The sequence below is a fragment of the Physella acuta genome, unplaced genomic scaffold (genome assembly GCF_028476545.2).
Source record: "Physella acuta isolate Inbredline_101_S28 unplaced genomic scaffold, ASM2847654v3 ptg000594l, whole genome shotgun sequence".
NCBI classification, from domain to species: Eukaryota; Metazoa; Mollusca; class Gastropoda; family Physidae; genus Physella; species Physella acuta.
The window spans coordinates 279,920-306,484 of record NW_026732113.1 but is presented as its reverse complement, the minus strand read 5'-3'; the positions used below and the strand labels follow the sequence as shown (position 1 = coordinate 306,484).

General features: G+C 32.3%; 3 protein-coding genes across 3 annotated transcripts in view; 1 reads left to right on the top strand and 2 right to left on the bottom strand.

The window, feature by feature from the left end:
- LOC131947468 (nuclease SbcCD subunit C) overlaps positions 1–26,565 on the bottom strand; it is a 69,392-nt gene that overhangs the window by 42,543 nt on the left and 284 nt on the right. The gene's annotated exons all lie outside the window — the stretch shown is intronic.
- On the top strand, positions 6,310–13,619 carry LOC131947475 (nuclease SbcCD subunit C-like). The gene is made up of 8 exons (XM_059308697.1): positions 6,310–6,341; positions 6,679–6,777; positions 7,045–7,168; positions 7,420–7,503; positions 7,866–8,338; positions 9,909–10,013; positions 10,350–10,404; positions 13,203–13,619. The coding sequence occupies exons 2-8, from the start codon at positions 6,679–6,681 to the stop codon at positions 13,595–13,597; spliced, it is 1,335 nt and encodes a 444-aa protein (XP_059164680.1). The 5' UTR covers positions 6,310–6,341; the 3' UTR covers positions 13,598–13,619.
- Positions 19,086–26,565, bottom strand: part of LOC131947463 (spindle assembly abnormal protein 6 homolog) — a 92,514-nt gene continuing 85,034 nt past the window's right edge. The window contains exons 4-7 of the mRNA XM_059308681.1: positions 22,851–22,931; positions 22,246–22,706; positions 21,239–21,563; positions 19,086–19,991 (exon numbers count right to left, since the gene is read on the bottom strand). Coding sequence (XP_059164664.1) covers positions 19,600–19,991; positions 21,239–21,563; positions 22,246–22,706; positions 22,851–22,931 — 1,259 coding nt within the window. The 3' untranslated portion in view covers positions 19,086–19,599. The remainder of the gene's footprint in view (positions 19,992–21,238; positions 21,564–22,245; positions 22,707–22,850; positions 22,932–26,565) is intronic.

The following is a 26,565-nucleotide window of genomic DNA, read 5'->3' as shown; positions in this document are numbered from 1 at the left end:
GCACCGACACACTATGTGTATCGGTGAATTATTTAGCTACTAAAACATTAACCGGTTTAATTATGTTCGTTTTAAGAAAAGTTTAAACGGGTGATAGTTATTCACGATTATAATGTTTTTATTTTCATTGCACGTTATCTTAGGTTTTTATTCTAAAAATAAAGCTTTGAAATAAGGAAATTTATAGTAGAATGCAATTGTCTTAGCACGAAGCTAAATTCCTAAAGCTAGTTTTACTTTGCATTCTCAGTCTTGACGTTGTAGATTTGTAAAAAAATATGTTCTTGTATTTTGTAATATATCGTAGTAAATAGGCCTACTTATCAAAGATATTTGCTAACTAGATATTTGTTTATGCCCCTTTTCTCATGTTATGATGTCATTCATACTAACCATATGTACCCACTATTTGCTACAGTTCTACTCTTTGTTTTATAAACCAAAATTTAAATTTTAAACTTCAACATAGCAGTTACAAAATTAGTTACTTAAAAATGGAAAAAGAATCATAAGAAAATGTGAATAAAATTTAATGCAGGCTGTCGTTTTACCTACTTTTTAAATTGTTTTTTTTTGTATTGTTAATGTCAACACTCAATTTTTTTGTTTTTTTTGCTTAAGAATTTAATTCTGAAAACTAAACAGTGGAGGCAACTTTGGTGTCTAGCATGAGTTGTATTTACTCGGTTGTTACCCTTCGAAAGTTTAATGAATTATTAATTGGATTTATGCGTATGTTAATACAAAATGACGCTTCCGACAATGTAGGTGGGGTGGGAGAGGCATAGTGACATAAAATTTCTAACTATACACAACACAGTACAAAATCTAGATGTATTAATAACTGACTATAAATTAACAACTTAACTGTTCACTGTAAACACTTTAAAGCTATCAACCGGTGGAAGGGGGGGGGGGGGGGCACCAACTGCAAAAATTTACAGCGGGAAATTAAGTTTATTTGCATATTTTAAATAACTGATAAATTAATCAGCAACAGGATAAGGGTGAAATCACATTTGATAATTTACTTTGAAAACGTTGCTTTTTCCACACGAATCAATACGTGCATTAAAATAACGTGTACCCAAATTGCCGCAGTTTGACAAAACGGGACAGTGTGGGAGTGACATCATATTCAACTATACATATAAGCATATATATATATATATATATCGTGCGGCGTCAATTCGGCCAATGACGAAACGGCCCCGTCAAAACGACCCCGATAAAACGACCCCGTCAAAACGACCCCGTCAAATCGGCCCCGTCAAAAAGGCCAGCGACATATGGACCCCGTCATATAGGCTCCCGACAAATAGGCTCCCGTCATTTAGGCTACCGACAAATAGGCTCCCGTTATATAGGCTCCCGACAAAAGGGCTCCAGTCAATAAGGCTCCTGACAAATAGGCTCCCGTCATTTTGGCTCCCGACATATAGTCTCCCGTCATTTAGTTTTTTCCACAAAACGGCCCCCGTCATTACGACTCCCGACAAATAGGCTCCCGCCATTTAGTTTCTCCACAAAACGGCCCCCGTCATTACGACTCCCGACAAATAGGCTAGCGTCATTTTGGCTCCCGACAAAAAGGCTCCTGTCAATTTGGCTCCAGACAAAAGGACCATTGACACAGTGGCGTAGCTACCGTAAAGCTAGCGTAAGCAAGGCATGGGGACCCAAGGCACATAGGGGCCCTTTTTCTTCATAAAAATTAAAACTTTTACAATGGAATTTTAATATTTGTTACATATAAATAATTTTAAAAAAGAAAAAAGTTAAAAGTTCCAAAAAGCCCCCCCCCCCACCGTTTCGGCAGTGGGAATCAGTGTTTGTGGGTCAAACAGAGCCCAATCGTTATAATAACACTGCAGGCGATATCACTTTGTCGTGCAAGACATTGAGAGAATCAGCCTATAAATAAACTTTTTAGCAGTAGTAGGCAATCATAATAATATAGTATAAATACATAATCAGGACATATAAAAAACAAAATGTTGCCATCAGAATATTTATATATTAAAAAATATCCATCGTAAGTAGAAGTTGATCTCTTCGTTTAACTCCTCTGTAGCCTAACGCAGAGGCGTAGCGAAGGCGAGGCGGGGGGGGGGGGGTGCGGACCGCAACGGGTGACACCATTTAGGGGGGGGGTGACACCAAAGGCAAAAAATTGTAAAATTTATAGAATGAAATGCCATTTTCCAGATCCATTAGTTAAAGTTAAATAGTCTTCTAAGTACAAATAAAAAATTATATCAAGAGGGGGGGGGGGGGTGTGACACCACGACGTAAACGTAAACTATAAAGAAAACAATGCTACATCCAACTGTATTATAAACAGACTGTAGATAAACATCGTTACTATTAAGTCAGCAGTGATTAAAGCTTAAACACGTACGTGTACCAGTATGTGGCATATATATACATTTTAGGCCTATGAAGGCCGACACACACACACACACACACACACACACACACACACACACACACACACACACACACACACACACACACATATATATATATATATATATATATATATATATATATATATATATATATATATATATATATATATATATATATATATATATATATATATATATATATATATATATATATATATATATATATGCTTTGTTTCCTGGGAGGGGGTGACAATACGAAGTGCCGCACCGGGTGAGACCCGACCTAGCGACGCCACTGGCCTAACGGCTGACGAAGGGGCCTACTGATAATTTTTGCATAGGGGCCCAAAAATCCTAGCTACGCCACTGCACTGACAATACCGTTTCTGTAGAGACTAAGTCTCCCGGCAAAGCGGTCTCATTGAATATGACATCTGCCAGTGGGACCCCTTCATCAATATTCTTTAGAGTTAGCTTATCCAACACTCTTATGTAATACAACGTATGCATCTCTTGTTCGGCTCGCCTTATTTTTAAATTAGTTTATCTATAATAAAATATAGTATGTTTTAATTTAAGGGTCATTTATCTATGACATCCATAATTGAGTCACTTATAGGCTGTTCCAACACATTGTGTTGGGAGAAGGGTCCACGCTGTACCTTCCTAACTGCAATATGCTTGTACAGGGGCGTAGCGAGGGGGGGGGGGGCGGGGGTGCGGACCGCACCGGGTGACACCATTTAGGGGGTGACACCAAGGCAAAAAATAGCAAAATATAGAGAAAAAGTTGAGGGGGGGGTGCAAATCGAAAGTTTGGGGGGGGGGGGGGGGTGCAAATCGGAAACTTGAAAGTTTGTCCCCGGGAAGGGTCGCAACGCCTCTGGGGGGGGGGGTGACACCATTAAGTGCCGCACCGGGTGACACCCGACCTCGCTACGCCACTGTGCTTGTAGTTATCAAAACAAAATGCTGTTAACATCATGTATATCATACATTTACACTTCTGTGCTCGCTTTTAAGCAACAGATCTTTTCTGTTGTAAACATTATCAAAACTTTAGAATTGGTGGAATTTAGCTGTTAAGGGCTCGATTTGTTTGTGAATTAATGTTGGTTCATGAAAAAAATAATTTCATTCGGGCATTAAAAAGAGGTTATGGTGGTATTGGAGGTAGGACACAATGGTTGCTTTTATGCCAATAGTGGTCATATTATTCATTTTTCTGGAGCCAATATGTCGGGAGTCATTTTGTCAAAAGCCAATATGTCGGGAGCCTAATTGCCGGGAGCCAATATGTCGGGAGCCCATTTGTCGGTAGCCAAAATGTCGTGAGCCCATTTGCCGGGAGCCCATTTGTCTTGAGCCCTTATGTCGGGAGCCAATATGTCGGGAGCCGCTTTGTCGGGAGCCAATATGTCCTGAGCCTATTTGTCAGGGGTTAATATGTCGGGAGTCCATTTGTCGGGAGCCTAAATATCGGGAGCCCATTTGTCGGGAGCCTATATGTCGCAAGTCAATATGACGGGAGCCCATTTGACGGGAGCCAATAAGTCGGGGCCCTTTTGACGGGGCTATTTTGACGGGGTCGGTTTGTCGGGAGTCGATTTGACGGGGTCGTATTAACGGGGCCGTTTTGACGGGGCCGATTTGTCCCGGGCCGTTTTGACAGGGCACCATATATATATATATATATATATATATATATATATATATATATATATATATATATATATATATATATATATATATATATATATATATATATATATATAATCTGAGTTATTACTCGCAATGTTGTTAGAACTGCAAAGGCTTCCTTAGAAGTATAAATCAAATATTATATTAAATTCACTTTCAAAATTAATGTGTACGATTTCAGTACAATACATGACATAATTTATAACGAAATAATTATTTCAGTGAATGCTAGACCTTGTGATTTTAGTTTTTCTTTTAAATAGTAAAAACATTTATTTAAAAGTTATTACTTTAAAAAGTCACCTCCCCTTTACATATACATTTTTTTTACAAACAATTGTTTATATAAGACAATACTTCATCTGGACAAATCTAAGAACCTTACATATAAGTAAGTATGTATATACGCATGTGTATAAATATGTATTCACAATATATTTTTATGTATTTCATTTTTTAACTGTCCCCCCCCCCCCCAAACATGGATTAACACATAAGTTATTACGATTCTCAACCGAAACTTTTACCTTATGCATATTTTGCAACGTAGTGTTAATGTAACTTCCCCCCACTCACGCCCTCCCACCCCCCCCCCCCCCCCACGGCGATTGCTTTAAACTGTGCTCAGATATAATGCTAACGATTTTTTAAAATCTATAGACGGTTATAAATACAGCTTGATGTAGCATGTTAATCTCTTTCATTAGCAGGCTTAAGTCATGGTGTCACCCCCCCCTCCACCCTTGTCGGGATTTGTCAAATTTGCTATTAAAAGACTATTTAACACTCTAATTAATCATTTAATTAAGTGGACTTATCAATTTTTTTCTATATATTTTGCTATTTTTCGCATTGGCGTCACCCCCTAAATGGTCTCACCCGGTGCGGTCCGAACCCCTGCCCCCCCCCCCCCCTCGCTACGCCCCTGATATATATATATATATATATATACATATATATATATATATATATATATATATATATATATATATATATATATATATATATATATATATATATATATAATCTGAGTTATTACTCGCAATGTTGTTAGAACTGCAAAGGCTTCCTTAGAAGTATAAATCAAATATTATATTAAATTCACTTTCAAAATTAATGTGTACGATTTCAGTACAATACATGACATAATTTATAACGAAATAATTATTTCAGTGAATGCTAGACCTTGTGATTTTAGTTTTTCTTTTAAATAGTAAAAACATTTATTTAAAAGTTATTACTTTAAAAAGTCACCTCCCCTTTACATATACATTTTTTTTTACAAACAATTGTTTATATAAGACAATACTTCATCTGGACAAATCTAAGAACCTTACATATAAGTAAGTATGTATATACGCATGTGTATAAATATGTATTCACAATATATTTTTATGTATTTCATTTTTTAACTGTCCCCCCCCCCCCAAACATGGATTAACACATAAGTTATTACGATTCTCAACCGAAACGTTTACCTTATGCATATTTTGCAACGTAGAGTTAATGTAACTTCCCCCCACTCACGCCCTCCCACCCCCCCCCCCCCACGGCGATTGCTTTAAACTGTGCTCAGATATAATGCTAACGATTTTTTAAAATCTATAGACGGTTATAAATACAGCTTGATGTAGCATGTTAATCTCTTTCATTAGCAGGCTTAAGTCATGGTGTCACCCCCCCCCCCCTCCACCCTTGTCGGGATTTGTCAAATTTGCTATTAAAAGACTATTTAACACTCTAATTAATCATTTAATTAAGTGGACTTATCAATTTTTTTCTATATATTTTGCTATTTTTCGCATTGGCGTCACCCCCTAAATGGTCTCACCCGGTGCGGTCCGAACCCCTGCCCCCCCCCCCCCCCCCTCGCTACGCCCCTGATATATATATATATACATATATATATATATATATATATATATATATATATATATATATATATATATATATATATATATATGTATGTTTGTATGTTTATATGTAAAATAAATAAAATATATATTATATATATAAGTGTGTGTATATATAAAGCCTATACTTTTTTGTCATGAGGTGCCGAACCGGGTGACACCCGACATAGCGCCTTTACTGGCATACAGACAGTATTCAATAAACGAGAATACATTTTTATATAATTATTGGATTTTCCCGATATTATGTGTCGGAAGCTTTAAGGAACTCTGGACTTAACATTTAGCTGATGTTATTCTGGAATATAGTCTTAAGGTAAGGATGATATGTAATGACTTAGACCTTCACCGTAAGTTATGCATGTGCAGTATGGTAGATAACATGAAATATAACATGTAGTCTGTTTATACTGTAGATGTTCGTTATATATTAATATATATTTTCGGATTTAATGCCTGGTGTTTTAAAAGGTTTCAGTTTCATTTTGTATTACCCAATAATATAATTTAGTATATCTTACAAAAGTTTACTTCGAAAACTTAAACTAAATTAAAAAAATTACTATATATTGTAATATTATTTATCGATTTAAATGTTTGAGGGAAATATAAACCACTGTAAACTTAAGACTCACAATTATTTTATTTTGTAGATGTCTGACCACCTAAAGAAACATTTAACTACCCAGCTCGAGCTATTGGACGAGTCAAGTTTTCATCTACAGAGTATCATCAGTGATTTTCTGCAGCAGGTAAATACAAATTGTTTTTGTATCATTGATGTGTATTTTAAACGAGATAATTGTTTTCAAAACAGTCAAGTCTAGCATTCATTAACATTTTCTACGTCATATTGTTGTAATTTAAGCATTATATTTCAATCACGTCAAATTGTTGTAATCATTATAACATGTTCAAAGCCTGAGCATGCAACTAAACAGTTTTAGACCAACATTGTTTTTACATAGTGTTATAGGGCACTGGTCAGCAGTTTTTATACAGTTTTCTTACTTGTCCAGATCAAAACTAGAGCCAATGAATGTGTAGACAATATACCTGGCTCCAGTAAAGCTATGAGAGATGCAATCGATATGATAAAAACAGCACAAAGTACAATACTAGAACACACAGACATGTTCACTGGTATGGTTATAGTTTTATTTTTCTATTAAACATAAAATTGCTTTAATAAAAATTCAAAACAGTTGAGCTTTTAAAATGATGATATTTTTTGTAATTGATATACAAGATTCATAATGTTTTACTTAAATAAGATTGATAACAAATATTTTATGAATTAAAAATCTATATGCACCAATCTGACAGCAAACTCTTCATCTCATAAATTAGTTTATCATGCACTGATATAATGTGTGTGTACATCTTGTTGTCAGAATCCACCAAGCTGTCCCCTACCACAGTGATTACACTAGAAAAGACAACACCAGACATTCAAGATAAGAAAGCTCCAATATCTGGTATTTTAATGATACTATTTAAAAAATTACACTCATTAACACATAACATACAATATATTTATAAGTAATCTACAAATAATTGCAACCAGTATACCTAAGAATATTTTAAATACACTTTGGCAAAATCAACAATATTACAATAACAATGTAAAAAAAAATTGTAGAAATTTTGAATGTGTGTTTTTTCTTTTAAAATATTTAATGAATGCTATGAAACAGATACAGTTTTATTGTGTTTAGTTAACATTTAATTAACAATGTTTATTCTGGAATCCCAACATTTTGTGTTGAACTTTATGTTTAGTTTGTTTGAGAATATTTTCTTCAGACATTGACACAATTACAATTTTGTTATTTTACAGTTGAATATAATCCAGAAACATCAAGAAGACTAAAGGATATTGAAACAGCTTTATCATCCCTTCAAGACACAAAACAAAAGACTGAAGATGACATATCAGAAATTAAACAATGGAGAGACAACTTTGTAACAGAACAAAATGATATAGGGATAAAAGTTGAAAACTTGTCTAAGAAACAAAAGCAGAATTTTAAAAACTTAAGAAAACAGTTAAAAGAACAGTATAACCAAATAGAAGTTCTGAATCAACAAATAGGAAGTTTAAAAACGAAAGAATCAGACACAGACAAAACACTGGAAAAACTGTCTCTAGATATGAAAGAATATGAAAACAACCTGCACACACTAAATAAAGAGATGAGAGTTTACACAGATAAAACAGATAATGTAACTCAAGAAACTCAAAGACATTCGGTTCTGATATCTGCTATACAAGAAGATACAACAAACAAATTTGATAAATTATTGTCTAAGGTACATTTTAATAATATTTACATCAATGCATTCATCTAGAGCAAGGGTCTCCAAACTTTTCAGCCCGAGGACCGTATTAACTATCAAATATCAGTTCGGGGGCCAGAGTTTCTTTAAGGCATCTCTTCGGGGTGGTGGCGCTCCCCCCCCCCCCGCCGAAGAACGTTTTCACCCCCCTCCAACAAAATATAAATTATATATAAATATATAAACATTTTAAGTGTCAACCACCATCTCCCCTCCCCCTAAAGTAAAAAGTCTGGAAGAAACACCTTGGGGGGGGGGGGGGAGGGGGTCGACAACACACTCGATGTCCAAGTTTGCTTTGTTCTCAAATTATTCTTAAGTTATTTCATTCTCGAAAATGTTTGTTCACACAGGTATGTTGTTCCAAAATTTAAAAGGTACTTTGCTGCAGAAGTTTTAATATTAGGAAAGTCTTCCTTGTGCAAAAACTTATAAAAACCCATCCGCTCTTCTTTGAACGTGTCTCTAAGGAAGTCATTTTCTTGCAATTCAATGACCTCCCGCTGCAGTTCATCTTCGCAAATGGCCACATTTGTTTCAAATGGGTTTTGAAACAGACACACTTCTTCTGCCTTTGAATCCAAGTAAGAGAATCGCTACTGAAACTGCAGCTGGAGGTCTTTAATGATCTTGTATGTACATGACGTGGGGAAATCAGTGGTTTTGCTTCAGCCGTTAAAACCTAGCACTGCTGAAAGTGTGTCAAGTTGTTGGCCTGTACTTATTCCAAATACATGACAAGTTTGTATCTGAAGGCCTATAGGTGGGTTTATAGATCAGAAACTAGATTTCACTCTCTTGCCGTTTTAGATTCAGAAAATTTAAATGACTTGTTATGTCTGCTGCAGAAGCCAATTTCTATTCTCACTCTTCACCGACAATAATGGCTGTGGCTTGCCTTTACTTTCAGGAAGTCACCTATTTTTTCTGAACTTAAATATTCTGCTCAGAACTTTCTCGCAAAATGGTAACAGTATCATACATTCTATGTAGGGAAGCCAGAGCTTGTGTTATGTTCATATCTTCATCCACACCTCTAATGAACACAAGAAGTTGAGGTGGAACAGCTGTTAAGCGACTCATCCATTGCAAATGAAAAATGGCAAAAGTTGCTTGCATTTTTCGATATTTCAGTCACGATGTTTTCACCAATGTCTGCAACACAGCGGGCAATGGTATCTGCACACTAAGCTACATTTTCAAATTGTTTTGAATTTTCTGTGCAAAGCTCCTCAGTCACCTCAAACAAACATTTATTCAGTGGAGAAAAATATCGTCGCGGGCCGGATAAAATGACTTCACGGGCCGCATCCGACCCGAAGGCCGTAGCTTGGAGACCCCTTATCTAGAGTTCTATTAGTGGCTATATTTTCTCGTCTATACACTACCATAGCAACTCTTCACTGGTATTTTAAATCACATAACATTTATTGCTTGCATTGTAAAATATTCTGCCATTATATAAGTTGTTTTATGAGTTTTATTTTTTAATCTTATGTAAACACATTTATTAAACATGTACTTTTACATTTATTCTATTTAGCATGTTGTAACTTGTAAACTTCTACAACAAAGATTGATGCCAATTGACAAAATAATTGAAATATATAATCAAAACTATGAGACTAGGGAAGGGAAAATGAAGAAGGTAAATTAACCATAAATATTCATAGCTAAACACCATGTTTTATATTTAATACAATTATAAAACAAGTGGTCGTAAAATGTGTCTTTGTCTTTTTATTTTTACTAGTTTAAAGAAGTAATTAAATTTTAAATATCAAATAAAATAGATTAATTTATTTTAGTAATAAATTAAAAAAGTAAAGTAAAAGTTCTAGCCTTTATTTATATCAGAGCTGTTACACAAAATACTTGTATTGATTGTAGTTAACTGCGCCAACTTAAAAAGAAAGATGATGGATTAAGACAAATTAATTGTTTGTGACACAATGTATTTCTGTCACTGTTGTTCTGCTCTTAGCCTGAAACTGTGGAAAAAGAAGTTTTAAAACTATCACAGAATCCTCAATCAATTGGTAGGTTATTTCTTTTCTATAAAAATATACATTATAATCATGGAATACTAGTTAAAATTGTTTTTTAGTTTACCAGAAAGCACAATGTTTTATATATATACTAGCGCTTCCGTCTGACAAAATATATTAGAAGGATATTGCCAATGCATTACCAATCATATGTTCTTAGACGCGTGACCTTGTTTTCTAAAACAGTTATTTAAATCTAAACAATGACTGTGCTTGGATTATAATTATCGGGACACCGGTTTTCCTAAACTACAGCATGAAAACATTGAGTGTACATTAATCACTCACCACAATAATGAAGTAGAACACACTTCGATGACCCCTCCATGTGTCAGGGACGTAGAGGGGCGCTCTCAGGAGCCCCCCACCCCCCGTATACAATACCGCATAGGCGCAGCGTACGGCCCCTGGCTCCTTAAAACAAACAGGCGCCATCGTACTCATAGGGTAACCCAGCGTGCCAATAGCATCCTGTAAACAATGATGCAGATTTCGACATTCGCTAAAGTGACACAAATGAACAGGATTTTTTTCTTTAACACGTAAAAAAAGTATTTGACGTGTTTTAAACATCAGTGTGACTGATGCAATATGCTAGCGTTACTAATGGTCTATTATTAGATGCTCGATCTCAATTTCTGACTGGATTGTCTAATAATAGATGCTTATTGCATCATTCGCAAAGTGGCGAAACTCTACAGTAGGCTCCTCATATTCAAAAAGTTATTTTTTCATCTTTGGCAAGGTGACGAAACTGTACAGAAGGATTTCCTCGCGTTAAAAAGTTATTTTTAGAAGCCTGTTGTAGTTTTACCGCTGAATATAGTAGTACCCTTTACTCGTTATGCAAGACACTCGATTAACGGATGCCAAGTGCTAACATAGTCGCTCTAAAACTCTGGGCGCCAAACCGTGTATTGACGAAAGTTGTACCCTATATGGCGCCGCCCATAAGAAACTTTAGTTTTCTTTTTCGCAGAAATGTTCTCGGGAGTATTCTCATCTACTCCCTAAAGTTTCATGGCATTCGGATGAACCGCATCCGAGTTTTATTTTTTATATACCGTGTATAGGAAAAAAAATCGTAGGGGGGGGGGGGGGGTGGGGGGTGGCGCCCTTGCAAGATTAAACAATATTTTTTTTGCAGAACCCTACCATTGAGTGATCTAATCATCTCCCCAAAGTTTCATGGTACACGGATGAACGGTGAAACCGAAATAGACTTTTATTTTAATAAACCGTATATAGAGAAAAATCGCACCCTCCCGTGGCGCCGCCCTTGCGAAATTGAACAAGTTTTTTTACAGAACCCTTCCCTGAATTGTTCTAATCAACTCCCCCAAAGTCTCATGGCTATCGGATAACGGTGTCACACCAAAATCGACTTATTTTTATATACAGTAAATAGAGAAAAATCGCACCCTCCCGTGGCGCCGCCCTTGCGAAATTAAAAATGATTTTTTTACAGAACCCTTCCCTAGAGTTTTATAATGAACTCCCCAAAGTTTCATGCCTATCGGATGAACGGTGTCACTGCAATTCACTTTTATTATTTTTATACACCGTATATAGAGACAAATCGGACCCTCCCGTGGCGCAGCCCTTGCGAAATTAAAAATTATTTTTTACAGAACCCTTCCCTAGAGTGCTATAATGAACTCCCCAAAGTCTCATGGCTATCGGATGAACAAGGCCAAACCAAAATCGACTTTTTTTTTATATACTGTATATAGAAAAAAACAAATCGCGCCCTGTTGGGGCGCCACCCCTGCGAATTTGAAATATTTTTTTTCGCAGAAACCTCCCCAGGAATTATCTCAACAACTTCCCAAAGTTTCACGGTGATGTGATGAGAGGTGTAGTAATGCATAAAAGACAGACACACACACACACAAACAAACATATATTGCTTAATATATATATAGATAGATAGATAAATAAATAAATAAATAAACAAATATATATATATATATATATATAATGTTGTTTATTTTTTCCATAGGTAAATGTGTCTAAATTGTGTAACTTATAGCTTTTGACTCATTTGTGAATGCTTTTAAAGTAAAGCTACAGTATAGATCAAATAAGCATCTTTAAAAATACACTGCAAATATTTCCTAATTATTTTATTAATAAACATATTTTAAAAATACGTTCATATCTTCATTTGTTTAAGGTTTTTATTTTTCACGATAATTGTCAACAGTAATAGCCTTTGTATTTTAAAAAAATCAAGGTATACAGTTTTATGTGCTTTGATTATTGCATTGTTTTTATGTAGAAGTATGCTATTTTCGTGTTAATCATTAAATGTAGATTCCCACTGTTTTACTCTATTGGCCCATATCAGAGATGTAATGGACTTTACTGCAGGAGACATTTTTGTAGGGGAAACAACCCACCTTAAACCATTGTGAAACTAATGTTAGCCAAAAGTACGAGAATGATAGATTAAACGTAGTCTTCTGTTTTGGGCCGAGGCTACCCTTTTATAGACCTCAAACTTCTGAACAAATTATTAGTCCATAATGTACATGATTTGGTGTCTTGTGTGGTTAAATGCATTCAATATACAAATGAAATCCTTACTTTTTACTTAGAAATCTAGTTGGAAAAAATATTATTCTTGAAATTTTATCTTATAAATGTATGTCTAAAAGCTGCGTCACTTGATTCGGAACAGTTCTAATGTGAAAATCTGGTCTAAGTTCAACCAACAAGTTTAAAAAAAAAGTTAGTATTAAGTATTTGGTAATGTTTAGATACCTTATGTATTTTATTTCTTGCAGCCAATCAACAAGTGAAACCTTCTTCACCGGGGTTTATTGCTTCACAAGGTCGCTGGGAGGGGAAAATGTATGGCGGATACCAAATTATTACATTCAGTGCTGTAGAACGTAACGTAGGAAACCATTTTGATCCAAACACTGGAATGTTTACCGCCCCTGTTGATGGCCTGTATAAAGCAAGTTTTACAATAAAACAAACAGGATATCAAGCTGTAGGAGCTGGTGTTTTTTGCAAATCTGGTCGTGTGGTGACTTGGCCCGGGGAGGTTTGGACACAAGATAAATCTGTAGAAGCTTCAAAGACTTTTGAGGTTCGGATGAAATCTGGAGATATTTTATATTCAGTCACCAGCTATAAGGATTTGGAATGTTCACATTTTTCTTGTTCCCTTTAGACATCATGACACAACATTTGCAAGGAAGAACAATATTATTTTTTTAAAAATATCAATAAGTTGTACATTTATTAGCATTTATTAAAGAACAAATATAGATTAGAATCCAAACTTGTTTTCAACATATTAGAAAATAAGGACTTTTATTGATATTAAACATATTATTACTATTTTGATACTAAATATTTAGATATTTTCCTAAACAATAGCAAACAAATTGTCTTTCGTATTTTGCCGATGTGTTTTTGTTGAGTCACACATGTTTTGTTTCTTATTTTAATCATAATTATAAAGGACAAAATCAACCAACTTATTGTTTGTTATTCGCGCAAAATAATATAATCGAATAGAAACTTAAAGAAAAATAAATTCAATACCAGTGCCCCCACATATCTCCCTATTGATGACAATACACTATTACATAACGTTTGCCTGAATACGTACTTTTGTTAATTTTTAAAAAAATTAACCAGTTTCTTTGTTTAAACACAATTTTTCCCATTTGTAGGCCTCATATCCTCCAAAACACAAACTTCCCACAGAGACGGATAATCCTGAATACACTATAGAGCCTTCAGAACTTTGTTAGCTGCAAACTTCAAAGACTTGATTAAACAGGAACCTTTCAGAAAGAGAGCTTACCATTAATGACCGCATCAAATAAGGTCAAATAGGAGGTCAGCAGACAAAAAACCAAAAAGTACAATTGTAGAATACAGTAGTACTTTACAATCACTTTTAGCTTTAATTTGGATTAGTAGAGTCAGGGTGTTGTGGTGATTGGGGATGTTATATTATTTAATATCAATAAAATACTACGTTATACACTATAGATCACTGTTGTGTATTTTTATCAAGGAAAATATATTATTCTAACTTTTAATGTTTTACTCTTCTGGCCACGCCAGTTGACTTCAAGGAGAGGTTGAGGCCAGTTTTTGAAAATATTTAAATTGATAAAATAATTCTAAACGGCTTTTCAACAGCTTATATTCGATATAAAAATATAAAAATGGGTGAAATCGATGGTTCTCAAACGGCTTTAATTTTTACCAATGTAAAATAACTTTTTTTTACAAAAATTTAGTATGATTACATAGATTTTTCACGCATATTATAATTTTTTTTTTTAGAAAAAAAAGGGAAAGATACCTAAAAATACTTTTAAGATGAAAATATTTAATTGTTGTCTCCTTTTGACCAGTCTCCTTATGTCGCCTTATAGTCTTTAAGATCGTGTCCCCTGTGTAATGTTGTGGGTCAAGTCTGTCACTGTCGCTCAGCTGTTTACAGTTTTTAATGAATTTGTTTAGAGAGTTTGTCGGGTCTAGTTGTTGGTTTGTCCTCTCTTTTTCCTTTACCAAGACGTTATCTAAATCGTCGTCTTCCCTGGTGTGTTGTGTACTGGCTGACCTGCTCTAATGTCTTCTGTTAGTGGAGTGGATAGAAGTTAGATTTTCCGTAGACTTGTCAGTTGTGTGCTGCTTGTCTAGCTAATGTTTTAATTATAATTTAAAATGGATAATTTATTTAAGTTAAAAATTAACCAAGCAATGTCTTTAGTCTCCTTTTAAAATCATCCAGTCGTGTTCACATTCCAGCTTTTGGGTGATGTTTTTTTTGGGTAATGTTCTCTGTCGTGTATATCTATGATGCTATTTTCATCACAGCAAATAGTGGCAACGTATATTAAAGAATAAAAAACATGTGTAGTGTCCCAAGTACAAAATTATCCCCTATCAAGCGTTGCAAAAGATATAATGCTGTTAAAAATGATCGTTTCCCATGTTGTTGGAATGAAAATAAGCAAGGCTGCAATAACAAAGACCAAACATATACACATTTTAAGATAAATAAAATTTTGAAGCTTTTTTATAAGCTATAAAAATGTGATAAATGGCTATAGAATAAAATAGCGATTTGTTCTTCTGTGTGTTAAAATAACATGTAATATGCGTTTGTAAATGATGTCTTTAATAACAGTGTAATTATTGTTGTAGTTGAACTGTTCTTTACTTCTTCTTCTAACATCTAGTAACAGGAAAACTAATTGTACAAATGCGCAATAAAAGTCAATTATCATGTTCCTACTCAGACACTACACGAGATAATCATAAAATCTGTAACTAAAATCTGTATCAATGACTTTATAATAACAATGTGAGACAAATTAAATTAATTAATGATTAGAGTTTAATATAAATCTTTGTTACATAGCAGTAGGGTGTAATAGAGATCAATGTTAAAATGCAGAATAGTCTGATAAAAGTCATGGTTATATTCAGTGGCGTAGGCAGGGGGGGTGGGGTCATAACCCCCCCATAGACCCCTCGGTATATATATATATATATATATATATATATATATATATATATATATATATATATATATATATATAGTATGAGGGGGGTGCAAATCGAAAGTTTGAGTGGAGGGGGGGGGGTGCAAATCGAAATTGGAACCCCCCACCCTTGAGACGATCTTGGCTACGCCACTGGTTATATTATAGAAGACCTGCCTTAGTGTTAAGATAAAATCACAAAACATTGAATTATGTTTAACAGATATACATAACAATGTATACATTACGACACAGACGTACACATGCATTGAAATCTCTAATACCTTTTTAAAAAAAGAAATAATTATTTTTCCCATCTAAAATTTTGAGTTATCCTGTAACGTTAAGCCAATCAGATCCACTACAAAACAAACTAGCAGAGCGAATTGTCTACTTTACTTGTGGGGACATTAAACAAACAAAAAGTGACAATATATGCTTAGGTTCGGTAACCATGCCACATTAATGATTAGCTTGTCGGTCTACTGTTTACCTCAGCCCAACATTTTCATCACTTGACTATTAAAAATGTGAAATTGACTTTAGAAGAACAGTAAATAGAGTAACATAGTCATTGAGTTTGGGTTCTTCAATGAAAGGGTCAAGTATTAGTTATGTCCCAGACGAAGCATAAGATAAATGGTTTCGTTTTTCTTAATGTTGTAATCTGACAATCTACGACCAGCTTTAAGATTTGTGCCACAAAATATCAGACGTTGTTTGTTTGGTGTAATGCCTTCTTTTTCAAATATTTTGTCCATGACGATTTCAGTGGTGTCTGATAGATCAACCTCAATGTTAAATTTTTTGCCAGCGAGGGTTTGCACGAAGATTTGCATAGTACCTCTAAGACGACGCGCGAGAGACTGAATGGAATCTCCCTGTTTGTTGTCGTCAGACAGTGTGAAAATATCATCACGCTTTTTTACAGCATTAAAGGGCAGGCGTTGTTGATCTAGGGGGAAAAATAATTTGAACAACCCGATTAGCCACATATAGATATTATTAAAATATGCTTAGGTTGGTTTTTACACAACAAGTATAGCATGCACAAACTACTATGGAAAAACAAAGACAATATTTATTTAAATATTATTCACCTAAACACCAAATAACTTTATTAAATACACAGATTTATTACCTCAAATAATCCGTTTGAAACCACCTTTTTATTTGTATGATTTATTAATTGTCCGTCCATTCGTCAGTAAATAAAATATTACAAATATTCACTATTAAGTTTCGAACTGTAAGATCTGTCAAACGAATTATAATGAAACCTGTAAATATGATAATATGAATAACTTAAAATATCATTTAAAATAGTTAAAACATATAACAGATTTACAATATATCAGATAAATAAATAGAAAACTGTAACACTTGTATTTACATAATATTTAAAATAAAATTAACCCATGTAAAATACACGCCATTTGCCAAGAAAGCCCTGTATATTTACCTGCTGCACAAAATCACTGATTTTTGTAAATGAAAACTTGAATCGTCCATTAGCTCTAGCATGTTAGTTAAATGCTTTTTAAAATGTTGAGACATCTGTATGAAATAGATCGTAATTTTATACTTTTATTTTCATTAAAACTCACATTTTCCTTTGTCTTACATTTGGAGAATGATGTAGGCCTAACGTTAATGTCTCCTATCGTAAAACTAAATGAAAAAAGATATTGAAACTAAAATATATCTACACCTTAGATTATTGTAGGCCATTCCTCTCTCTCTCTCTCTCTATATATATATATATATATATATATATATATATATATATATATATATATATATATATATATACTATATATATAATAAAATAATAATATTTTGAATAATGTATTTAACGGCGGAAATATAACAAGGGAAGAGCTTGTATAAAACAAGTAAAAAGCTTCGTGATTAAAGTGTTGTGGTTTAGATATTTCATTGAACGTATAATTTGCTACTTTGAAGAAGCATTTATTTTTAACTGTATTTAAAGTAAAATGACTCAATCAATTTTGAGTTATCAGAATTTTCATAAAGTGTTAAAACTCTCTTTATGCAGGCTGTTAATGTGTAATATATGTATTGAATTGTGCAAAAAGTATATCAATGATTATGGACAATCAAAATGTATCTGTAAATTATATAAATATTTTTTTACTGTCTGAAATATGACTTCCCATGTATCCACTACCAGATTCAAACACTTGAAAAAGAAGTTTTAAAGTTGTCACAGGATTTCCAGACTATTGGTAGGTCAATTAACTTTATTCTTTAAGTACTATAAACATCATAATTTTATTTAAAAAAACATATGTATAAATGAAATTCACCACATGCATCATTTGTTTATACGCCAAGTTTGTTAATTTTGGTGTAGATTAAGAAATTTTAGTTTTTAGTTTTCTAAAATGTGGTCGTTGTCTTACTTCTCCAATTATTTACTTTTACTGGGCTAATTTGGTTTATGATTATATTGTTTAGAGCTGAAACATAATAAGAGCAATAGTTTTACTTGCCATAAGAACTATGCATAAAAGAATACTCATATAGTAGCTATGGGGTGAGAAAGTAATTTTTTGAAATGAAATATGTTAAGTGTCCAATGTGTAAATTTTGTAAGTAATTCACATTGCTATTACCAATGAATCAAGTAAAAAAAGGACTAAAATTTTAAGAGACATAAACATATATAACTTTACTGTATGGCTTTGAGTTAATATGATTACTATATACTTAATAAATGCCCAAATTTGATCACGTTTTGTCTGTTTGTGCATTTTTATTTTAGTAAGCCTTGTTAAGTTTTACATGTGATTATAGTTTGACTTGTCTTTGTACATGCTACAATATGTATAACATTTATTTATTGTATACATTTCTTCTATAACTGACCAATGGCATTTCTTGTTTATTTTAGCGAATCAAAGAGGAAAACTGTGTTCACTAGGTTTTATTGCTTCACAAGGATTTTATGAAAGAAAGATGCATTTTATAATCTTACATCAAATGTATTTTGTAACATAAAGAAATTTATTTATAAACTTTACAATAGTGAAACCACTTCCTCCTTATAACATCAACAATATCAACTTTATTTGGCAAAAGACATTAAAAAAAAATCTAACATCAAATATTTTTGGTAAAATTCAGACATTTATTTTTACAATCTTACATCAAAAGTATTAAGTAAAATAAGACATTTCATTAATTTTTTTCAATCTAACACCAAATGAAATTAGTAAAATACAGAAAATTATTTTTACACCAAATGTATTAAGTAAAGTACAGAAAATTATTTTTACAACACTAAATGTATTAAGTAAAATACAGACTATAATTTTATAATCTAACAATGGTGAAACCACTTCCTCCTTCTAGCTTCAACTTGTAACAACAAAACATCAACTTTATTTGGTAAAATAAACATTAAAAAAAAAATCTAACATCAAATATTTTTGGTAAAATTCAGAAATATATTTTTTCAATCTTACATTAAATGTATTAATTGTTAAGTAAAATAAGACATTTATTTTTTCAATCTAACACTAAAAGTATTAAGTAAAGTACAGAAAATAATTTTTACAACACCAAATGTATTAAGTAAAATACAGAAAATTATTTTTCAACACTAAATGTTGTAAGTAAAATACAGACTTTATTTTTATAATCTAACAATGGTGAAACCACTTCCTCCTTGTAGCCTTGCCCCTACATCAGCTTGAGCCACTTGAAAGAAAAGTTCTCCCCCTTTCTTCATGGAAACAACAGTTGATGCACAGACTGATGTTAGGGCAGACTTGACAAAAACTTCATTGCATAACACATCCCCCATTAAAACATTCACTCGAATTAGTTTATTTTCATTCTCCAGCAATGTTGCAATGACGAGATAGATGCTATCATCTGGTGCTACAAGCTTGCCTGTTGTCTGATTAAAATGGCAGCCGTTACGTTCCCACACATTATAGAATGTAGAAACAATGGTTCCCCTGGTTACTGGTGTGTTGTTGTCGACGTGCAGTTGACAGATGTAAGGTTTACATGAAGGGGATTCTGTTGGGAAAATGTGAAATTATTGTTAATATTATTAAACATAATGTATGTGTTTGTTTCTGTGTGATTGTGTCAATTTAATGTTTTTATGTGTGTGTGTGTGGGGAGGGGGGGGGGGGGAAAGCAGGTAAATGTGTGTTTGGTGAGGGGGAAAAGGGTGTGCATAAGTAAGTTATTTATTTCTACTGACACTTCAATACTGTCTGTTGTTATATTTTGTTTGACATGTATTTTATGTCTATAAGGTCTACTGATGTTTTAAAACGGCTGTTGTTTACACCATGTATGAAGATCTATACATTTTCCATCCAGCTCAATACAGTCTGTTATATTACCACACATTTGTAATACACTGATTGATATATTTAGTGGATCTAAATAAGGCAACACTTATCCATAGTTGTAAGTAGTCAATGTAGCTATTGTATTTGTAGCTAATGTTTGTAAACACTATAGCTGGTAGCTAATGTGTTTATAAATAACATAGCTGGTAGCTAATCTATATACATAATTCAAATTCTCTTCATGGGGACCATACGAGACACAACGCAGCTTAGCCACCACCCTCATCCCCACCTGTCAGGTGAGCTATGGTTCACCCCGAATGTTTACAATAGTAGAGCTGGTTCGAATAAGTCATGGCTATTAGGGGCAGATAATTTTCTTTTTAAATGATTTGAAACTAAGGGGAGGTAATAAGTTCTGCTTGATATTTTTATTGTTGTCTGTAAACGGCTGCTTTCACTGGGCGGGTGAGCAGGGGGGTGGGGTAGTGTTGAATTCACGAATTATGAATTGTTGATAAGTAGAAAACAAAACAACTAGAAAGCGGCGTATGCTACATAGTGGGTCGGCTCAGGTGTTTATAAACAACATAGCTGGTAACTACATACATATCAACAACATAGCTCTTAGCTAATGTGTTTGTTGGATTTGTTGATTCTAAGTCAAGAGACAACCACTAAGGTTCAGAGACAGGGTGTACAAGAGGTGTAACTCTTGCCACAATTCTCCCAGTAGACAGGGGTAGGAAATAAATTGATCCAAGTGTTTAGGCTCATTAAATTAAGTCAGTTAGAGGTTGTCTATAGATAATTTAATCAGTCACCTTTACACCACCAGAAAATATGTGGTCTAAAATAAACAGGTATAACTGTGCATCTCAAAATGTAATAGGATAAAATAAATAATTAGCATTACAGCTACATTTTAAATGTGAAATTTAAAAGTAAAACTACTACACTTACTTATTGTATTCAAAGGCGTTGAAAGCTTCAAAACATCCTTTACTTGATTTTCAAGCTTCAAAACATCCTTTACTTGATTTTCAAGCTTCAAAACATCCTTTACTTGATTTTCAAGCTTCAAAACATCCTTTACTTGATTTTCAAGCTTCAAAACATCCTTTACTTGATTTTCAAGCTTCAAAACATCCTTTACTTGATTTTCAAGCTTCAAAATATCCTTTACTTGATTTTCAAGCTTCAAAACATCCTTTACTTGATTTTCAAGCTTCAAAACATCCTTTACTTGATTTTCAAGCTTCAAAACATCCTTCGCTTGATTTTCAAACTGTAGAACAGTAAAAAAAAAGACATTTAATTTAATAATTTAAAAAGTATTTTCAAAGATGACAAAGAAGAGGCCAACTATTTTTTTTAAATATAGATAAATGTATTAAATAAAAACAATTTTTTTTATTTACTTCTTTTGAATGCGTAGATCCCCTATAATACATTAATATATATCTCAAACAGAACACAATTCTCTAGTAACTGGTCAGTTTTTATCCTATGACACCAAAGTCTATGCTAACTGGTAAGTTTATATTCTTTAAGAAGCCATCTTAAATTAATAACTGGTTAATATGACACATACTCTTGTTACTGGTCATTTTAAATCTCCTGTAACACTAACAAAACTGGTCAGTTTACTTCCCTATGACATTGACATGATAAATGGACATGATATACTAGCTGTGACAATAACAATAAATCTGGTCAGTTTATATTCTGACAATAACAAAACCTGTTAGTTTTAATTTGTATTAAAATGTATAACACAAAACACAGTACGATATTCACCAAATTAATGGAGGTTTACAGATTTACCTGTTGAAAACACACACCATACAATCACAATGTAAAATATCTGACACATCTTGAACACAATTAAATTTCTAAACATGGCTACAAACTAGTTAAACAAAATATTGCTTTCGTAAGTAAACACAAAAACCAACCTAATTAATTACCTTTGCATATAACTCATTTAAGTTACAAGTTGTATGTAGCATGTTTTCCTGTAGTTGGTCTTGTAAAGAAGACACCAGAGAGCAATGAATTCTAACTTCCTGTGTTAGACTATCCGTCTTAAGTTCCATCTCTTGATTTATTGTATTTAAGTTGTTTTCATATTCTTTGATCTTTAGAGAAAGTTTTTCTAGTGTTTTGTTTGACTGTGCTTCCTTTTCTTTTAAACTCTCAATTTCTTTGTTCAGCTCCTTTATTTTGTCATCTTGTTCTCTTATTTCTTGTCTGAGGCTTTCAAGATTTTGTTTTTGTTGATTACAAAATTGTTCTGCCATATTATTTTTTTCTGTCTGCAAGTTGTCTCTCCATTGTTTTATTTCTGATATGTCATCTTCAGTCTTTTGTTTGCTGTCTTGAAGAGAAAATAGAGCTTTCTCTATAAGTTCTAGTCGACTGATTATTTCTGTAATACATGTAAAATTAACACACAATATTTAAATATTTAAAACAATGAAATAAGTATAAACTTTAAAAGTAGAAGTATTACATGCTTAACTTAGCTTCTTTTTAAATATATTTATTTCAGTAAAAAAAAACAACCAATTACTCGCTGTTTGTAGAAATTGTTTAGCCGCTTGAATTGTTGATTTACTGTCTTCATATTTTTCTGTTGATGTAGTTTGTGGCGCTGAGTGAAATAAAATGTCTTCATTACATGGTTGACATGAATACATACTTAAAAGTTTATTTTTGAGGGGTTTGTTTCTTGTCATTTTTGTTTAAGAAGATTTAACAGTGCTGCGGATGTAGTAGAGAAACATTTTCTGTTTTTTTTATTGCCAGTATTGTTGGAATAGTGCACCACAGGTTTTCCAAGTACTTCAGGCTATAAATAGATGAGCATGTAATATGTTCAGTCATTTAATTTATTTAATTAGTTAACTATCATGTTTCTTCTCTGTTGGTATTTTAAAATAGATAATTTAGTACATAAATACATCATAATATTCTATGATCAGTCTTTTTAAAAATTAAGTTATCAAATAAATTGTTAATTCTTCTAATTTTTGTTGATACTATGTATGCTTAATAAAAAAATCTAAAGGAATATTATACAAGATTAAATTTATAGTCATGTATAAATATTTACTTCAAATTGTGTAAATTTATATATATATATATATATATATATATATATATATATATATATATATATATATATATATATATATATATATATATCTGTGCACTCAATGTACTTAAAAATGTGTCAATTAAAAAAAAAAATTGAAAGCTTGTGTACAGTCATCATATAAGTTTTTTATTTAAAATTGTGTAAAAACCCAAATATTGATATAATAAGTAAAGTCATTATTTACATGTTTATTTAAAACTGTGTAAATAAATATTAATATCATATAAAAAAATCATTGAATAAGAAATTTACTTAAAGTTTGTGATGCTCCACCCAACCGTGCTGAGGTCGTCGCTTTAACTTCTGGGAAAGGCTTTCTGAAGGTGAAAGATGAGTTGACATTTTTATCTCCTAACTCAGCCTTAGTTTTGTCTGCAGTCTGAAAAATGACAAGTGAATTAGGATGACGCTTTTGTTGGTAAATGTAGTCTATTATATTCACTTATGTCTAATATACAAAGTAAAGGTAAAATAATGAATAATTACAATTCAATAAAATCTTACAGTTTTGACAGCTTCATTGCCAGGTTCCATAATTGTTGTTTGTTCTTCAAACTAGTTTGTGCGTTCTGTAACAAGTTTGGACTAAATTCAAAACAAAATAAAGAAATTAATTGAGAGGTTTTAACTGTCTGCTCACTAAATCTACTTATGTGTTACATGCAATATAATACTGAACCCATTTGAAAATATCCGGCTATGCCAATCTGTAGAAAAGGTATTCATTTTGTAATTTAAATGTATAACACTTTCTTATGTTTGTTAATGGTTTTTTTAAAAAGTTACAAACGGAACAGAAGCCTTTTTAACATTAGCCGAAAACAGTAAATATATTAAGAATAACAAAAAATATAACACTAGAATATACACAGAAATAGAATAAGAGAAATGATAAACATCCAAGGATTCTGTTTTAGGTGGTCATGCAAAAGGTAGTTTATTAGTTTTGTTTAGAATAGATTTTCAGATAAAGAGACAATAGTTTTTAAAACTTTTAAAGTTTTAACTTTTATTTTATTTACATTAGCAATCTTGTTCCATAAATTTAAACAAATTATCGACGTATTGCCAGAGTATTTTCACTTAGATTTTTAGATGAGATCTACTAACTTAAAGTAGGATTATCTTTTCGGGTAATCTCCAAGTATAGTGTAAAAAATTATCCAGTAATGTTTGTAGAGTTTGATAAACATTACTTACTGTAAACCATAGTTTATCTGACCATTGAAATATAAATAGTCAAGTGTACTAAATAAGTGTTTGAACTATATTTTAGTTTAAATGACATTCACAAAGAAACAGAAATAAATAGAAAATTAGTTACAGTTAAATATAGCCTAATTAGTTAAATTATTTTTTTAGAAACAGAAATAAAAACTTTGTGATGGTCAATTAGATATCCAGACCTAGAATCTAGGCCAAGTAAAAATGTTTACCAAAATAGTAAAAAAGGCTAGAAATAGAACAATGTTTAATAGCAGCAATAATTAGCAAAAACACTTAAAAATAATTAGAAATACAAAATTAATAGCAAAATAATAGTATTTAATTTTATTAACATGCACCTAAAATCAATCTAGAATCTAGATATATTAACATTTTAAAATTAAAACAAAACATGGTGCCAAATAAAGTTTAATAAGGTAAGGTTTAATTTTAAAGAGAAGTAGAATAGATCAACCACCGGTGGATTCTGGAACGACGTGACAGACTACGCCTTATACCATTTTTTAAAATGCTTATCTGTATAGATCTACTAATACCATTCCAGAATCTAGGCTGTGCTAGATTTATTCTATATATCTACTGCTCAAATACATTGGGCTTGACTAGGTGATTCTAGATCTCGGACTCTAGTAGCTACTAGTGACTAGATCTAGATTAGTAGCTCAGGCTGGTGTAGGTGTAGAGTCTAGCTAGCTAACTAGCTAGCCACATCTAGAAAATCTAGATCTAGATCTAGACCAGATCTAGTTTTTCTAGACGTCTACTAGATGTAGATCTAGTTAGTGGCTAACTGGCCTAGCTGCTACTGCTAGCTAGACTGACTAACTCTCTGATCTAGTTATATTATAAATATAAATTGTCCATGGTTGATGAGAATCAAATATTCTTTAACAGTAAGCGTCACTTGCAGGTCCATAATTAGAATAAGTTAACAGAGAGAGAGAGAGAGAGCTATAACAGTATGATGAGTATGTTGATACATCATAGATCTACAAGTGATAAAAAGTTTCAAGTAATTACTACTGATAAAATCTATTTATAATTTAAATATAGATTCTAGAATCTATTATAATATAATAATAATAAAGCATGAGGTCAAATTTGCCAGTTTCCTGTTTTTGTCCTAATTCTGTCAGGGCGATCATAACAGTTAACACTGAGACCAATCATATTTAATATATATGATTCTAGCCCTCAACAGTCATCATAAGACATAAACATTTGATGATCAATCATAATGATAATCATTGGATTGATAATGTAAAAAGACAAGACTGGTATTAAAACTTTTTAAGTTTAAAGAATAAAGGGTAATCTATCGTTTTGGGTACGTAAAATTGCCAGCGACTTGTAATGTGAAAAACAGGTGACTCCTTAAATTTTAATAATTATTTCACATTTTGAGGAAGATTTATGTTTTTTAAAATACTAAAATGTTTCCTTGTTTCATTTATACACCTGTTTTTAAACAATTGAATTAACAGTTGAATTAAAACTTTTCAGTAATAAATGAAGACTAGCGATGTTTCCAACAGATGCAACCATGCTCATTTACTATAAGTCATCTTGTTTAAGTTTTATTTTTATAAACTTATAGCACGAGATTCAAGGGGAAGCCACTCTATTTTACTCTATTTGGCTGCTGTTTATAATATATATATTTTTATATAATATAATTATAATATATATTATTTTATATATATTTATTATTATTAATATTATATTATATAATTATTATATAATATATAGCAGACACTGCTGTTTAAAACTTTAAAGTTAATTTCTGGCCTATATTCATATTGATATATTTAGCCATTGATTTAGGTTTATTATTCATTTATCTATAATATTTGACACAAACATATCACAATATACTTCTATTAAATCCTTGACAATGAGG

Bases quoted from the DNA above. Each gene is read 5' to 3' on its own strand.
- LOC131947475 (XM_059308697.1), top strand. From the start codon at position 6,679: ATGTCTGACCACCTAAAGAAACATTTAACTACCCAGCTCGAGCTATTG. The intron at 7,169-7,419 runs GTATGGTTATAG...TCTTGTTGTCAG, and splicing joins ACACACAGACATGTTCACTG to AATCCACCAAGCTGTCCCCT. The intron at 10,014-10,349 runs GTAAATTAACCA...TTCTGCTCTTAG, and splicing joins GGGAAGGGAAAATGAAGAAG to CCTGAAACTGTGGAAAAAGA.